Source organism: Crassostrea angulata, chromosome 5 (assembly GCF_025612915.1).
Source record: "Crassostrea angulata isolate pt1a10 chromosome 5, ASM2561291v2, whole genome shotgun sequence".
In the NCBI taxonomy this organism is placed as follows: Eukaryota; Metazoa; Mollusca; class Bivalvia; order Ostreida; family Ostreidae; genus Magallana; species Magallana angulata.
In genome coordinates this window covers 24,055,852-24,073,969 of record NC_069115.1, presented here as the reverse complement: position 1 = coordinate 24,073,969, position 18,118 = coordinate 24,055,852, and the positions used below count along the sequence as shown (strand labels likewise).

Below are 18,118 nucleotides of genomic sequence, written 5' to 3'. Positions count from 1 at the left end.
ATGTCTGTGTGTTGTGCAATCGCGCATTCAGGGATGTCTGTCACCGCTCATGTACGTGTCCAGTTACTTCCGATCTTCGTAATAGGTGGTGGAGCGTAATTATTAATTCTTTTGATATTCCACTAATTACAGAAATAAGTGGTCTCTCTGAAGATGACCTATATATGACTCTTATTGGTCGCCATACATCTACTCCGCTGGACAAGTCACTCCATGCGTTCTTTTACCTGACCAATTTTCGTTTAGTGCGTTCATATGCCGCCCGATACTTCAGAGCCCTCCGTTCAAGTGCAATGTGAGCTCATAACTTCCAGTTCTGACGAAATGTTTGTGAACAATAGTGCAGTATAAAATCATGTATATTTTATGTATATATATTTATGTTAGTCATCTTTTTTTTTCTTCTTTCCCTTTTCCTTATAATTTGATGTTTAAAACTGAAAATTTATAACTTGTATGTATTTTCATTATCTCCTTAAGGAGGAAATAAAGTATGAATGAATGAAAAAATACGTTCAATTTGAGTTTTTAGATCTCTTTAATCTTCTAATTCTAATGTTACATGTACATAAACGAAGTTGAAGTTCAAACTCTGCTTGATTGGCAACTAACCATCGATGCGTGGATTCAACTGTCTAAATGCGAAAATAGTCGCGCATGGAAAAAAGTTTTATCCTAAATTAACTTATGCATGGAGATCGAGTAGCAAAAGCCCGGCCTTTCGTTACACTCTCCACTCTGCTGATAGATTACAAAGAGGAAAAAAATGCAAACTAGTATTGTGTTCTGATGTTTTTACTTCAGTCATCATATCTTCATCCCTATTACGACCCCAAAAATCAATCCAACAGAAAACATCCAATTGTCGGACGCGAAGTCCTGGATCTGAAAATAAAGAATAAAAGGGTACCTTTTATGAGAGTTACTGAACAGTATGTGTCAATGGGAATATAGTTAAACGGGTTAGAAGCTTTCGTATAGCTTCAGTATAGCATTGTTTACTTATTTCGTCATTGATTTACTATTCAGAAAATATTGCTAAAAGCTTCAATTAGGAGAAAATTTAATTGAAGAATTTCAATCGCCTACCGTTTTTACCTTTCGTGGAAAATTTCCATCGGTTGAATCCTTCACCCCCGTACTCCTCATTAATTCGGAAATTCGTTTCCAGTGAATGGTGATTGTGACAATACCAAATTTTTCAGCGCCCTGGAACAACCACCATTAAAAGCTTTTGATATATTATTTATTCTGAGCACAATTATTAGAAAATGAATTTTCATACATTTATTATATGTTATTGGGTCGACATAAAAACGTTGGACAAGAGGCCCAGGGCCCACGTCGCTTACCTGGGCAGCAATAACCAAAAAAAACTTAGGGTATCAAATAACTCGACAACTTTGTAGAGCATATTTTCATTTTCAAAGACTGTCAATTTTTCTCTACATTTTCCTAAGTTAAACAATGAGCTCTTCCTGTTTATTCAGTTTTTGAGAATAAGATTTTTCTAGATATTCAGAAATTTTCAATAATACCTAATAATCCCTCCTTAAAAGAAGGCGTGGCAAAATTGAATTTAACAAAATTGAATCCCCCTTTACCACATGAAAAATTGTACAAAGTACAGTAGAATTGGTCCATCGATCTCGGAGAAGAAGGCGAATATGTGAAAAGTTTAAAGGTCATATGAAACGATTTTTAACACTATAATTTTCTTTCATAAATATAAAGCTTGGTATAAACAAATGTTAAAATACGTGAAGTAAGATTTTTTTGCCTTTGCATTACTGAGAAATAACCGTGAAAACTCAGCACATGAAAAAATTCTTCCCCGCTTATCGTTCTTGATTTTGTGTATTAATGACGTCACACAGACCCACCGATGTAAACAATGCATCAAATCTAGTGTAATTTTACAGTAGTTTATCGATTTGATTTTAGTAGTTTTTGCATATATGAACGTGTCTTTCTTTTAAAATGAGATCATTTGATTTCGTAGTACAGATGACTTATTTTGAATTGGTCGTTATCGAATAAATCTAATATCAGCTTCGATCTCACCAGAGTACCGGTAAAATCATGATGAAGATCCCGTACTTCAGTGAAAATTTAACGAAAGAAATGCCCCAATATTAACAGCTGATTAATGAATTATCCTTATCATTTTGAAATAGAAACATCATTTTCTTTTTCGATACGTATAATGATTGAGCTACATTTAAAGGGAATTAAAGCATTCTAATTCATTTAATTTATTTTGTCACATAAAAAAGTATAAGGCAGGCCAATGAAAATGTTTGAGGCATTGTGTACATAGTTTGTATTTAAGAGCTGCTGAAAAATGCCGCAAAATTATTCTTAAATTTTATTTTGAAATAATATAAATTTCTGACTTATTGATTCATACATGTAGCAATATCTTAAGAAAAATACTCTGTGTACACCTCTATTAACGTTTTATTAAATTAGATAGCGGAAATATGACATTTAAGGATTTAGAAATGTATCGGTAAAAAATAAATCGGTTGTTTGATAAAAATAGTTGTGAACAAATGTGAAGATAATCAATAGATCTTAGTCAGAACAAGCAGCAATAATTATAAAAGAACGAAAGAAAAAATTGCGGAAGAAAGTGAGATAGAAGGGATCTGTGAGTAAACACCGCACATACACGTTGTAAAATCAAAACATTGCACATACAAGTACACACGTTTCAAAATCAAAACATTTGAAGGAATTTCTCCTAGACGAAAAATAATTAAATGGTAACCTATTTGTGAATTTGAAAGCGAAACAAACAATTTAATCGTGAAGCAAATGAGGCACCACGAGGCCTATAAGTTGTTTAGAAAAAAATCTTAATGAATTGCATGAACGTGCAAATGGAAAAAATTAAAGATCAGTTATTTTTGAATTTGAAAATTTCATGAAACAGATTGAAATAAAACATATATACTTGCATATTTTAAAATTATATTCATGTAGAACCATGAAGAAAATCATTCATTGTCCGTGCAGTCTCTAAACTGAATATGTACACGCTATCAAATATAAACGCGCACGATTTCATTTCTTGACGGAAAAAATACTGCCGTGGTTGATAATTGTAAAATTATACCAGTTTTTATATAAAATAGTGTCTTTTTTTCTTTTAAAATGCTGCAAAATGACATGGATAATTGTATTCACAACATAGCTATATAAGGCCATTGGGTCTTACTGACGTCATATACAAGGGAGGTAAGCCGCGTAAGTCAATGTTCCTTTTCCCGATTAAGTGATTTTGATCGACTGTGGCGCTCACATTTTGCATAAAATATTAAAAAAAACAATGTCAGTCTTATTAAATAGGCACTTATGAACTCATTCCCAAATATAACTCATTATGGTCAGGATATCGTTTCATATGACCTTTAAGACAACGACGCCAACGACAGACAACAGACAAATTTTGATATGAAAAAGCTCACTTGAACCTTTGGCTCAGGTGAGCTTATAAAACACATTGGTTTTAATATAACCTGATGTAAAAAGTTTAAAAAAAAAATTAAATAGGTCAGATTATAAAGCCAAATTCACCCGAATCACAATTTTACCAGAGAGAGAATTAACAGCACTGCAAGGTACACGAGGACTGTGTATCCAATGTGAAAGATAATCCAAACAATGGCCCTGTTAATAAGAGAAAAAAATATAGTTAATATCAATAATTTACTTAAAAGGGTTGGATGGTCGTGGCCGTTTAAAAACTGTATTGACATCTTTAGAAGAAGATATAGATAATATTAAAATTTTAAAGCTAAAATTGATATAATGTTGCCTTTATTTAATGATAGTTTAACGTTTAACAAATCGTATCTAAAAATTTAAGGTCGATCTGATGTGTAATTTTTTAACCACCCAGCCTCCTTAAAGTGCCTCACTATTATTTGATTATGATAGATAGCATGATGGATAAGAAGTATATGTGTCAAATAGGCAAAAAAAAAGTGCAATTTTAGAAAGGAAAAATGATAATTTCAAAAAATTTATTTAGTAAATATGAACAAAAGCCCCAGGCAGATTCGAACTCATGATCTGCGGTTCACAAGCCTGATACTTTAACCACTAAGCTACATGTATGACGATATACACCTGATTCGATTTATACAAACAGTTCAAAAAAACATTTAAATCGCCATCTTGTAACGTAGTGTCTTAAAAAGTATAAGTCTCGGTGTAGTGAAGTACCTTAATGGGACCTAGACACGATTTGAGCTCAAAATTTTAAATTTCATTTTTCCATTTTTTATGTTTAAAATCGTTAATATGTGTATTTTTAATGCTTCGTCAAAATTAAAAAATCAAATATTGAGTTACAAGCAAGATACAGAGTTTGGCATGCTTTGTTTTGTAAACTTGTTATTGTTTACACTCTAGTATGTGTCTCACCGTATAAATTTCAATGTTGCTTTCTTTTGTTGATGATATTATTTTTTAACACATTGAATAAGTTTATCTTGTTTCCCACGAAAGAAATGGTCATACATTACTTACAATTTTTGTAAACAGATACAAGAGTCGAGCGTTGTTTGCATCACAATAAATTCTTACCTCTATATCTTTCTTAAACTTGACTTCTAACATTCAAAATTTGGTCAATCATTCAAAATGCGCAAATAAATCATTTACCACATAAAAATACATTAAAATATTTTTATCTCAAATTGTATCTAAGTCCCTTTAATCTTCACGATTGTTATGTTTACTAAGTACATGTATTCGTATGATCATACGGGAGTACTATAAATATTTAAGAAAAATCTTAGTTTTTTTAGAATGAACATGCAATAAACATTTATTGTTACTTTAAGGTTTGATACTAAAGTTAAGGTTTCCAGGTATTTTACACATTTAAGCAAATTTGCCCGACTGAGTTACAATGAAAAAATTGAAAAATGACTAAATCTGTGAAAGCTCGGACGGATTGAACTTAAAAACTTCATACGTAACCTTTACTAGTTATTATCGTGATACAACAAAACCTAGGATGTATGGAATGTTTGATACACATGTACATAATATAATTATGAGCTCTTCAAAATTGATTCAAATTTCTCCTATTTAAAGCTCAAACTCATAACTTCCTAATATTTTCATGTAAAATCTGAGGATATGAGATCGTTAACCATAGTTTATCTAAAATGACGAATTGTGTGTGAAGCAAGTGAACAGCAATATGGGTTTAAGGTAGTGTTATGTTGTGAATTTACCGCCATCAAGTAAATTCAAAATAAACCACAACATGACAGTAGCTCACTTCATCAAGACATACTTTATAAAATGTCACAGTATGACGGTTTAAATGGTTTCTTTAAGCTAATTGTTTGTATCAATTGATTTGGTTGAATACCACAAAAGCTCAGTGGTAAAGTATCGGGCTTGTGAATCAAAGATTAGAAGTTTGAATCCACCTAGTACTTTTGTTCATATTTACTGAATTGTACATCTGAAAATCGTATTTTTTAAAATCCAAAATTGCGTATTTCCGCCTATTTGAATCATATATTTGTTATGCATCATACATGCTAAAGTACCTTTCATTATGAAGTAAAAATGCTGACTGAATAATTACAACTACTTCAAGGTGTAGTGAGCGACATTAAAATGCTTAAACACAAGATTTTGAAGACTTAAGTCTTACCATCCAAAAACTCCACCTAAAATAGGCTGTTTGATTGGTTGACTAATAAAGCTGAGGGGCCACGTGATATATGACCAAACCGTTGACGTAATGTTGTTCAAATCCATGACTAGAAATCCTTACTGCAGTCAAGAAAAAAATTAATGATGAGTTTACATTTAAGTCCTTATTTTTCTTTTCTTCATTTCCTCATTTATTGAAACACTAATCTAACCCGGTCGTAAATAAGAATGCCATTTAAAAATTAGTTAGGTACATTCCTGTTGATTAAAAGTAAGAAAGCACGATTGAAATCAATTCGCCAAACGATAGCGTAAAAAAGTCTAGAAAACTAATTGGACACAGATTGACTTACAAACCGCGAAAAACACGTTCATCCGGTTTCACCGTTACAGGAGACTTACCGTTGTAGAAGACTTATCATACCATGTCCCGAGTTTTTGCTTCCACCACTTTTCGCTTAATATTTCGTTAATAATGAATACCTCTGTGCTCAAACTACGTTCATCCATTAATATGAAAAATGTCCAGATTATTACGGGCCGCCAGGAGGCGGTCCGTTATTTGATACACATTTAAATATTGTAACTGCGTTTCTGCGGGATAGTTTTTTTTTAATGAATTAATATAATGTTCATTTTTAAAATAAGTTTTTAAAAAACAAATATCATGTCAAGGGTCCTCCACACCCAGGAAATTTGCATGTAGAAATATGTTTCATGCCTTTTAAAAATATTACAATTTTTTTGTTTTGCTCGTAAATGAAAAGTTGGTCAAAGACTGTCGTGTTAGAGTTTTTCATTGTATCGGGATTGGCAAACGGGACACACTAAAGACCTGAAATACTAAAGACCTGCAGGCATGTTCACGAAACTTTCCTAAGATATGACCTAAGTGTGTTCCTAAGATATGACTTAGGAAAAAAGTTAGGAACATCTTAAGATCAACTTAGGACACGTCTTAAGATGTAGCTCGACGGTTACTTAGGAACATCTTAAGTTAGGATATCCTAATCTTCTACAACCATTTTTATTTTTTCACAATTGTTCATTCAGATCGAATTTGAGAGACTTGTGTAGGGATGAATCATTAAACATTTTGCCAGAGAAAATTGTACGTCTTGGTAGTTAACACAAAACGCCTAAAACCAGTAATTTTAATGTATGCATTTTTACCTAAATATATATCAGTTACCAATAACAATTTAGTTTGTTTTTCTTTAAATGACCCCCCCCCCCAATAAAAATAAAAATAAAAAATATTACAAGCCCCAAAAAATAACTGTTCTTTTAAAAAAAAAAAAAATATTTATCAGGACAAAATTGGCTTACAAGTAGATAATTATGTAAACAAGACGTGTGTATTGTCATTTCATAATTAACATTTGAGAATCTTGTCATTCAAGTATATGTAATACATAAACACGCGATTTTCATAGAATTTGAAACGTTACATGAGGAAACACATGTACTCGTACAAACACAACCAATTTCCCTTTTATCTGCAATATATAGAATACCCGAACATGTTAAATAAGAAATAAGTTGTAATATATTTCGAAAATATATAAATACAGTTCATTCAACATTACAAATGTTTTAAAGATTATTTTTTTCAGACTAAAGTGATAAAAATTAGGAATGATCATGCATGGTATATGTAACCCGATGTAAATTTACTTTTTATAGCAAAGGACATTTAAATAATTGTTATCAAAAATTATTATAATCAAAACAATGAGTGTAACTCATTTAGTGTACAATGTAGATTAAAAAAATAAGTGAATAACTTTCATTCGTCAAACAGAGATACTAGTAGTATTTGCAACAACAAAAAATCTTAATTTGTCAGCTCCAAGGCAGGCATGTAGCAACGGGGATGTGGTGAGTGTTCGGGGCCCCCCTCCACATAATTTTGTTAAAATGAACATACATGATAGAATAATTGACTATGCCCCCCCCCCTCCCGGATTAGGAATTTGGTGTTTGTCGAAAATGCTGGAGCTGTGGAAAATATTGCCTTATATTACCGGTCTTAAGAAAAGGCTTCACAACATCCCCATATACCTAAAAACGTGATTTTATAGCTTTAGGATGGTCTTAGGACAAGGTTGGTGATGTCTTAAAGTTAGGACAAAGTTATGGCGGTTCCTAAATTTAGGAGAGCTTCGAGAAACAGACTTAAGACTAAGACGTATCCTAAGATGTACTTAGGACATACCATAGTCCTAAGATAGCTTCGTGAACATGCCTGCAGAATGACATGAACTTTTATATAAATGATGTATTTGAATTTCTATGTGCTGCGTCAAATAAAATGACTTTGTGTGTGAATTTATATTGCCATGTGCTTTTTGGTAGAAAATTATCATGGAATGACATCCATATCATTTTTTACGCAAACATTTGAAAGGACTGGAAATTTGTATGGACCTGAAAATTTGAGCTAACCTGATTTATTTTCAATTCTTTTAAAATAACAATGATTATCTTCATAAACTGTAAGATTTATAATTCCTTTTAGGAAAAAAATTATCGAACTCTATTCTTAATGATGATAGTAAAATGTTAAAATTCAAAACGAGTAGTAATTAATATTTAAATCTTCCGTCAATATAATTTCTTGTCTGATTTGAAACGCCCCCTCTACCGCTTCAGGTTTCAATACACATCCCAAAATAGAAAGCCTATGGGGATTTTGCATTGCATTAGCCATTGAAAAGCCCGGATGATAATGTTGAAAAATTGCGCGAGGTGTCCCGAATACTTCCGAATGGACAAGAGAGAGAGAGAGAGAGAGAGAGAGAGAGAGAGAGAGTTTTAGCCTAGGCTAGCTAAATCTAAGACAGTTTTGATTTTCGTCAATAAGTTTGAATTTGGATGATCCTAAAATTTTTCTAAGATAGAAGTCTCGCTCCTTCGCCTTTGCACCTTCGCTCTGCTCCGACGCACCTTATCACTATCGTTCTTTCGCCTTTGATACTTAGCACTCTTTCACCTTTGTAAAGGCGAACGTGCGAAATTGAAAGTATCCCCAACGGAACACCATATTTTGTACTACGAACAAGTACCTGTGGTACACTAAGTCTAATTAAAGCAGCTAGGAAATAATACAAGTTTTCATAGTAAAAACAACAAAGCAGAAACATTGTGATTAACATAAATTAGTATGTATTCAAACCTTTCTTCACCTGCCACTTATGCCTTTCTAATATGAAAATTAAATCATGGGGTTCTCCAAGAGTTTTGGTTTCGTTTTCGTTGACAATAGGTCAGCGTGCTGACAGCCTAGGAAATGTAAGGATTGCAATGGACGGGGGCTAACTTATATTTATTTTATCATATAATCACAATTTGAGTACTTTCTTATTTTTTTCCAGTTTGGGTGGTGGGAAGGGGGGGGGGGGTCCGACAAATAGTTTTGATTGGGGAGGGGAAGGAATCCGAGGCATGTTTTAGTAAATTTAAGGTGTAAATTTCAAAAATTTAAATTTTTCCAGGGGGAGGAGCGGATCTACCCCACCCCTCCCTCTAGATCCGCACATGCTCCTATGTCAGTATATAGTCGATTTTGACCGTAATTCATCAGGTAACTCAAACGAATGAAGTTAGAGAAAGAGAGAAGTCACGAATGATGATAATTCGACATGAACAAGTTACGTAGGTGAAACATATATATGTAAAACAATCATGAACAATTATATGTACAATGTAACTGTGAAAATTTGAACTTTAAGCTTTAAACATAAACATCGCTACAGGTATGCCAAAAATTTTCTCAAAAGTTGAATCGATGATAATCATTGTTGGTTTTTGAGAAGTAAACACAGAGTGTGGGTGCAGAACGAAGTATATGTACACACATATGTGCACATATATGGATAGCATTGAATGAAATTCACTCATAATATTTGCTCATGTAACTTGCTTTTAATAACGAAATACAAGAGGTATTACGGTAAGAATATAACATTAATATTAAATTTTTAATGTTAACATTAACTACCATATTGCTTTACTAGAAATGAAACACGATTAGAAACTGATCTGATGTATTCTAATTAAATTATCACCAGTCGTTCGGGATCATAAACAATTTATTGCATAAACGTTCGGGAATAATGAAGATTTATTCCTCCAGAAAAATCATATTTCCCTCGGGTGTTGCCCTCAGGAAATATGATTTTTCATGGGAGAATTGATCTTCATATTTTCCCCACAATCATGCAATAAATGCATTAAAAAAATATCCCCGGATCAAAATTCACGTAAAAACAAATGACACCTGGTTCAACCTGAGTCAATATCTTCGGTACTCTGGCTTTTCACGTATTGACGACAAAAATCAACTGGTCTATCAGGCAATTTTGACAAATCGGCTGAAGGACGACCGACCGATAAAAAAAATCATATGAACCCATGCAAAGCACTTATTTCAGAAGCAAAATTTAATTAAAATAGGCTTCAAGAAACATGCCAGACAAAACAGAAATATAAATCATTAGCATACCATTTTCATAAAATTATCAAAAACAGAAATTTAAAAGAAAAACGATAGAAGCAAATATGCTTGTGTGTCATCCTCACCCCCCCCCCCCCCCCCCCACACACACACACATACATGTATATATATATATAGTATATGCAATGTTGTTTAAGATACTGTTATAACGGTTTTTCCTGTGTACTCGCTTTGCTGAGGTACCGGGGAAATAAAGGATATTCGGGGAATTCGAAACAAAACCAAATATTGAAATAAGGCCAAAATATAAAGTTTATTAATTTAGATCGCAAATGTCAAAGGTTAAACTTACAATATAATCAGTTCTTAAAATTGACAATTAAAAATAACATTAAATGAAAATATATTTACCTTCGAAACAAAAACCAAATATTGAAATAAGGCCAAAATATAAAGTTTATTAATTTAGATCGCAAATGTCAAAGGTGACAATTTGCGTTTGGCTTTTGGTTTTATTTCGACGATAATTACAAAGTCACGCCCATAAAGTTAATCCCGAAATATAAAATATAATTGGATATTTAATTACTTATGGGCGTGGATAAAAATGAAACGAACAGGTAACAATCATTATAAATAGTGTTAATAACCACTGTTCAAATTATGTAATTAAAACGCTCACAGGTGCCAGGTAAGATGTCAAAACAGGTTGAATTATGTAAAATACTAAGCGGTCCTGTGAGGCTTATTTAACAATTGACGTTAATTCGAAAATTAAAGATTTAAGTAATTAAAGATTTCGACATAAAAAATAATATTAACTAATTATTAAGTAAAATCATTATTGTGACATTTGAATATTCCCCTTTTTTTTTCTTTTTTTTTTTATTTTAAAAACGTATATACAAAATAATTTATCTACAAATTAAGAACATAACATTATTAAAATAGCATTTGATATGAATAAAATATACACAAAATATACAGGGTAAGTGATATATAAAAATATAAACAAAATATATATACGGAGCATAAAATTCTGTAACAATACTACTGATAACACTATGACATTATTTAGTCCACGGTATAAGAATTTGAATATTATTGACACAGAAACATTAGGAAAATCAATTTAATTTAATGACAAATTTTTAAATCCCCTTTTGGTGAAACATGTACTTGTGTACAAAACAACAGTAAATTTGTTCATATATATCTAAAATAAATATTCAAGCAATGTTGGATAACTGGTATTGTCTCCACCAAAGAAAGCATTCAAAGTTACTTTGACGCCTTCTCCATAATAAGGCGCCAGATTAACCTCCCCTTCCCATATTTCCGGCTGCGACAATTTAAGGTAGGTCCACTTCTGATTCACCACTACAGCGACATCTTTAGCCTTGGGAATCTTGACGTGGAAATTAACTGTGGGTTTCCCTATCTCTTTGTCGACGACTAATGGCTCCCACATGTAGCAGCTTTCATTCCAGCGTGGATCCTGCTTAGGGAAAGGATAGACGTTCTCGGTCTTCCTTTGACAGTTGATAAGGTAGTTGTAGACCCCTGGTAGCTGTTGGCTTGGGTCGTGGACTGGGGCTGCGTACAGCTCTAGCTTGTAGAATCCTACGGACGGACAGTTTACCATGAAGCTGACCACCGAATCCTTGGTCTGGGTAAAGACGAATTCTGTCATCTCTCGGTCTGATTCCACTTCTATCAGGTTGGCCTTGACTCTTATTTCTTGGGTGACCGACAACTGAATTTCGACGGTGTTGGTTTCTATGTGAATCAGAGGAGTGTGGTGACTTACAGTGTTCAGACCGTAGTCATTGAATTTAGGTTTAGCTCCAAGATACCCAGCCGACAGTTTTGGTAATGGAACGGTCTTTACGTCTTCGTTACACTCCACTAAATATTGTGCCACTTGATTCAGGGTTGAACCTTCGGTTGCTGGGTCATTGGCATGAATTTCTAATCCGTATTCACCACGCCTCGGGGCAGTGATGTTGAAATAAACGGTATTTCCAACAATTCTGTGAGTCGCATAGCCTTGTAGGTCTTCATCGTTTAGATCATTGTGCTTCAGTTTAGTCATGAAATGCATCTGTCTTGGTATTATAATTTGTAGCTCTGCTTTTCCGTCCTTGGTCAAGATCTTGGATGTCTTTTGGTAGGTGTCAAGTCCATACCTATAGAAATCGGTGCTAGGTCCCCAGTTCTGGGAGGCACAGGGTGGGAAGGGGAGTGGTTCGGTGACCGATACTTCTTTCTGGACAATCTTATACTCGCACACTTGATCATACACATTATCTTTCTTTTCTGAAGCATATATTATTAGAACATATGACCCCTTTGCTGGAAGGCGAAATCTAAAGGAAACAATTCCTTCAATGCTCTCCTGCATGCCATAGCGAATCAGTTTGGTTCCTTTGTACTCCTCCTCCTCATCACTCTCAAACTCCAATCTAAAGTCGAAATTCACGGCCACTTTATTGGCAGGATATCCAAGACGGACATTCACTTCACCTCGTCCATAAATGATCACAGAGTGGTGACTTAAAAACTGAAGTCCATATTTAAAGAAGTGGTATTTAATGTGTGGCATGTTTTCAAATTCCTCCAACGTTATGGGCCTTTCCAACAACTGCCACTGATCGTCATCAGGGAAGTGGTTGCAGTTGAAATGATGAGGATCAGGAAGGAAGTAATACTCATCTAGCCGGTAGTGGAGTTTCCTGATTTTTTTAATAACTTCCCTGGCGGCCCATTGGGCATCCACCAGACCCCAAGTTCCGTTGATGTAGACTGCATTCCAGGAGTGCTTATCTTTGTCTGAATTGAATGTCATGCCGGGTTTGTAATTGACCCCTTTACAATAGCCGTTAATGATTCTGGAGTGTATTCCTGCGTAACTGAAAGTATTGGAAACAATAAATTAATTTTGGAATATCTTATTATTTGCCAGTAATTGGCATCCTTATATTGTTATATTAAAGTTTTCTAAGATTTATTATTATTTGTGAGGACAAATCATTTAATTTCCGTACTTCTGTAACCAGAAAGCTATGCAGTGACCTTGAAGAGTACGTACTGTATAGTGTACTGCATTAAATGTTTTCATACTTAGTAATTGTTTACTATTTGCTTATAAAACAAATCAGTCACCGATTTAGAAATCAGAATATTTTGCTTAGCACCTATGATCCGCCAATGGACAATCTTAACTGATTAACATTATAATACAATGAGCATCTATTTGGTGATTGCAATTGATTAATATAAGCCGTCAAGTTTTCAAGCAGGACCTCAACCACTTTCCCTTTTCCGTGAGGATACTAGATTAAGGTCAATGTTACAGTGTATCTGTACCTTTTTAATGGAAGGGCACATAAATATATTTATCATAATAATAATTTGATTAAAGAGGCAGATAGTGTTGAGTTGCCAGTCGCAGATCGCCAGACCATACACGACGCAAATATACCAACGGTATATAATATAATGTAATAAAATGTAAGATTAGATTTTACCATACATGCATGCTTTAATATTTAATTTAAGATTGAATTAAAGACTAATTTTGACTTTACAGAAAAAGATGACAATTGAAATATAGGGTAACAGCATGATGAAAGTGTATTAAATTACAAGAAAAGAATTATAGTTACCGGTACTGAATTTAAACTATTCTGGTTTGGAATAGTTAAACGAATTTTTTTTAAACTTTTTGATGGCTTATTTAAAAGCATTTACAGCCATACCCAGTTAATGCTCGTATACTTTCTGCAACAATTATATTGAATTCATTCCTGTAATATTCACATTGTATAGACCCAAATGAACCATGATCACACATTCACACATGTACTTACTTGCACATCGTGTCAAACACATTAGCGTATGTTGTTTTATCCTCCTTGAGTTCGAGTAAAACCTCCTCAGGGCTGCCTTTCTCAACATTGTTAAAGAAAATATCTTTTAGATTCTTGGTAGCTAGCCATTTGAATATTGCTCTGAAATTTAAAACCTTGATTGTAATAATGTTGATCACCAAAAATGATCCTAATATAATTTATAGATTATATCGGGTATTGTGCTATTTCCAAAAGTTACAAAGTGCAATTTCTGACATAAAAAGGACAGGATCATATCACGTGGTTCTAATTTCAACACAAAACTTAATTTTTAACACTTGAAGATATTATAAAATGTTTAATCAAGCGTGTTAGCCTACCTCACTTTTTCTAATTCGTTGGAGATATTTTTTGAGAAAATCAAATCCCAAATCAATTCTCTGAAGCTTGGATGCTCATATGTTGATACCTAAAAAAATGTATATCAGTACATTATACGAACACTTAAGAAAAAGAGAAAAAATAATGACAAAGAAAAATATACCATAACTAGTTTTTCCGTAAACATCGTGGTTTTTTTGCGAAATTCGGCAACACCATGATTTTAAATGTTAAAAAATTAAATAAAATTAATAGTATGTTTAGTTAAACCCTTGAAGTAATAAATTCAACGAAATTAATATTTTTAATGTGCATTTGGATTTTTGGATTTTTTTACCAAGATAATGTAATGAAATACATTTTCCTTCCATTTGAGGTGTTAAAAGTAATTTCTCTTTTCTATATTAAAAACTTTTCTATGTAAAAAAAAAACTTTAAAAATTAAAAGAACACATATGATTATATCTTTATATTACCGCAATAAAACTCACCGCTTTGCATGGTTTAATAATTACACATAGTATAATTTTGCTTTTAATATTGTGAGCTCAGACTTGTAAGTCATATGATTTACAGATGTTCATTTTTCTCTCTGCTTTTTTAAAGCAGATAAACTGTTTTTGTATTCATCTTTATTGTGAACATTATGCATCAAATATTAATTCTTATCAAATATTTAGCTTTTATACAATGCCAAAAAAAACTGCATTAGATGAGACATTAGATTAGACATACAGAAGGTGTTAGGTTACTATATTATGTTTCGGAAGATTTCAAAAAGAGAAATATATTTTTTTTTATCAGATTATAAGACATTAGATAAGACATACATATTGAGTTAAATTAATATATTATGTGCCGGAAGATTTTAAAATAAAAAAATATATATTTTTTTTTTAATTTACATATCTTTCACACTGGTTAGAGTGTTTTATGCTTTTCTTACTAAAATCATATAAACTACTAGATACATAAATATTTCGTTCATTTGGCTACCTTAGTTTTTTCTCAAACATATTTTATGTATATTTTATGAATTAATTGACATATTTTTACATAAATTAGAATTGTGAAGTTTAAGTAAATTAAATATATTAACCCCTTTACATTTTTCATGCCATTAATAAAATTAAACTCGATGAGGCATCGTTTTTTTTGTTTGATATACTCTATGTTAATACCCACAAAAATCTTATCACTTCATTAGTGAAAAAGTCACCTCATCAATTATTTGATGTAATTTGGAGCTTTATTTTAAATGTCTTAATTTTTAATGAAATAAATTTGTATTTAGTGCCATAATTATTTCAGATGAGAGCACACGGCAGGTGTGACCGGTCAGCAGAGGATGCTCACTCCTCCATGGCACCTGATCCTACCTCTATTTATATATACGTATACCATTTAAGTACATTAATGGTTATCTAGTTACCACAACATTTTAAAAAAGTCACACATACATACTATTCCTTGTCGACAGATAAACTTTTTTCGTCCGTGGTCGCGTCTCCTTGCACGGTTATGCTCATTTGCATATTCCAGCGATCTACCTCACATTAAAACCAGTTTTTACGAATCTTGCTGCACAATGAATAATATTTACGTTCCACATAATTTTTTGCTTGAAAAGTGTGTTAAAATCAACGGCAGTTATAACACTGTAATGCACACAGGGTACCCAAAGGTTAAAATAACGAGTTTTATTATGACGTCACAAACGTTAAACGCTGTTAACTGCAACGTCACAAGCGAAAATCAAAGTGCACGCTTGCGGCTGTTACTGTGGCTCTTCCATTAATATGAACTTACCCTTAGGATAAGATAGTAATTTTAAGGTATGAATCACATTTTCAGACAAACAAGGCATGAAGATAAAATAATGTAAATATAAGCATTAAATCATGATTTTTTTAAGTATACAGTCTCATAACTGCAGCGATGTTTGCATACAAATTTTCATAAAGCGCTAACGCGCGTTACGCAATTTGAATGCACACACCGCTGCAGTTATGAGACTGTATACTTTTAAAAATCATGATTCAATGCTATAATCTCACAAACCATCGCATGTATTCTCCTTTCGTTTTCAATTCAGCCGGTTCAGATTTCAACTTTCTATTTGTGTTTAATCCGTTAAATTCAGCTCAGTTGCTCTGCATCAGCTAAGGCCGCATTCATTATTTTTTGTCGCTGTTATTGTTTTGTATTCATATTCGTCTCTGCATTTACATTACATGTATTTACAGTTTTGATCAATGCCACTTCACATTTTATTACATGTATTTGAATATGTTTTATTAAATGATAAGAAATTAATTTAATGCTTTTTTTATTGATGGACGTATCAAAGGAAAAATTGACCGGAAAACATTTAAGGAATGAATTCAGTATTTATTTGTTTTATACGATATAAAATGGTTTGGGGCAGTTTACGCTTTATAAACCGCGAAGCGGTTTATAAAAAAGCGTAAACTGTTTCAAACCATTTTATATCGTATAAAACTAATAAATATTGAATTCATTGCTTATAATTTAATTTTTTTTACACTTTATTGTAGATAAAAACGATCATTTAACCTTTAAAATGACGTAATATTGTACAAAATTCAAACGTAACGTCAGGCGTATTGATACGTTTTTGACGTTAGTCTTACTATGACGTAGGCAACATTCTTTATACGATATAAAATAATTTTTTAGCCAATCAGAAAGCGCGTTACAACCAGAATTAAATTATTTTCATACATGCGCTATTAAACTCATTAGAGATATAATTTGGCTACATGTAAAACAAATATACAACTACAGGTAATAAGATACATATGCCAGTTTTATTAGTACTACAGCACCAAACTGAATTTAGAACTAAGTTCTTTATGTACCTGTGTAGCGTGGCCATCCACAGATTGTAGAGCTTGTCGGTCAATCTGATCCAAACTAGGCTTCAGGTGACTGGGACCAGTCGGGTTAGCCAACGGGGGCGGGGGCTGTTCCTGCTCGGCACTGACAGGTACCAGTTTAAATGTTGATGGTGCCGTTGGGGGTTGCTCTCCAACAGAGCGATTTTCACCCTGAAATATTAAATAACAGCGTTTATAAAAACATAAAACTCAGGCTTCAACTAAAGCATACAATTGTACAGTTATATTCTTATAATTTATGTCTAAATTCAATTCATTCCTTGCAAAAAAGAACGGACAATACATAAAAAGATTTATTTTAAAATTAAAATTAGATTGTATCAAAATTTGTATCAAAATTAAAAGTGAATAATGGTGATTAACATTCACGTTATATTGTGACTGGGCAATTTTTTATGAGCTGATACAAATTTGCTAAGATAGACTGTAGCTCATACTAGGTTAACGTGAATATTTCCAGTCCTCGGGGTTATTTCTTTCGAAACTTGACCCTGGGGGCTTGCAGCCTGGCTGTCTACTTCCTGTTGTCTGCTTTCCGTCAGAAGCTCGGGGGAGGAGGGAGGGACACCGTTCAAGTCAATCTCTTCATCAGACATAGGTCCAACTATGTTCATATTTATCATGTTCTGATAAAGGTGCATGGGTAAACAACAAAGAAAAATTGATAAAAGTTCCAAGATTCATTTGAACGAGACTCAAAAAACCAAAGTCAAAAATTAAGAAAAAGTACATGTATAAAAGAACTATATATGATATTAGCCAAATCTGGGCCCCAAAATTCGCTATTTTTAAAATGATTCAGGTACATTACTTTG

At 32.8% G+C, this 18,118-nt stretch overlaps 2 protein-coding genes across 5 annotated transcripts; both read right to left on the bottom strand.

The window, feature by feature from the left end:
- Positions 1-526: 526 nt before the first annotated feature.
- Positions 527-8,939, bottom strand: LOC128186136 (uncharacterized). 4 transcript variants are annotated; one of them, XM_052855875.1, is made up of 5 exons: positions 8,867-8,939; positions 5,687-5,808; positions 3,600-3,675; positions 1,099-1,209; positions 527-885 (listed from the first exon to the last, which is right to left on the bottom strand). In XM_052855875.1, exons 2-5 carry the CDS (start codon positions 5,791-5,793, stop codon positions 808-810), a joined length of 372 nt encoding a protein of 123 aa, XP_052711835.1. In that variant the 5' UTR covers positions 5,794-5,808; positions 8,867-8,939; the 3' UTR covers positions 527-807. The 4 variants fall into 4 exon arrangements, with proteins under 4 accessions (XP_052711835.1, XP_052711834.1, XP_052711832.1 ...); XM_052855874.1 differs by having other exon boundaries at positions 537-885; positions 1,090-1,209; positions 8,877-8,915; XM_052855872.1 differs by having other exon boundaries at positions 538-885; positions 1,090-1,209.
- Positions 8,940-11,363: 2,424 nt separating this feature from the next.
- Positions 11,364-17,917, bottom strand: LOC128185244 (hillarin-like). Its single transcript, XM_052854890.1, has 5 exons — positions 17,741-17,917; positions 17,265-17,453; positions 14,382-14,470; positions 14,020-14,160; positions 11,364-13,059 (listed from the first exon to the last, which is right to left on the bottom strand). The coding sequence occupies exons 1-5, from the start codon at positions 17,915-17,917 to the stop codon at positions 11,364-11,366; spliced, it is 2,292 nt and encodes a 763-aa protein (XP_052710850.1).
- Positions 17,918-18,118: the final 201 nt, after the last annotated feature.

Bases quoted from the DNA above. Each gene is read 5' to 3' on its own strand.
- LOC128185244 (XM_052854890.1), bottom strand. From the start codon at position 17,917: ATGAACATAGTTGGACCTATGTCTGATGAAGAGATTGACTTGAACGGT. The intron at 17,454-17,740 runs GTATGAGCTACA...TTAATATTTCAG, and splicing joins GAAATATTCACGTTAACCTA to GGTGAAAATCGCTCTGTTGG. The intron at 14,161-14,381 runs GTAGGCTAACAC...TTTAAATTTCAG, and splicing joins AACGAATTAGAAAAAGTGAG to AGCAATATTCAAATGGCTAG.
- LOC128186136 (XM_052855872.1), bottom strand. From the start codon at position 5,793: ATGGATTTGAACAACATTACGTCAACGGTTTGGTCATATATCACGTGG. The intron at 3,676-5,686 runs GTAAGACTTAAG...TCTTATTAACAG, and splicing joins TTAGGTGGAGTTTTTGGATG to GGCCATTGTTTGGATTATCT. The intron at 886-1,089 runs GTAGGCGATTGA...CTTTATTTTCAG, and splicing joins TTCCACGAAAGGTAAAAACG to ATCCAGGACTTCGCGTCCGA.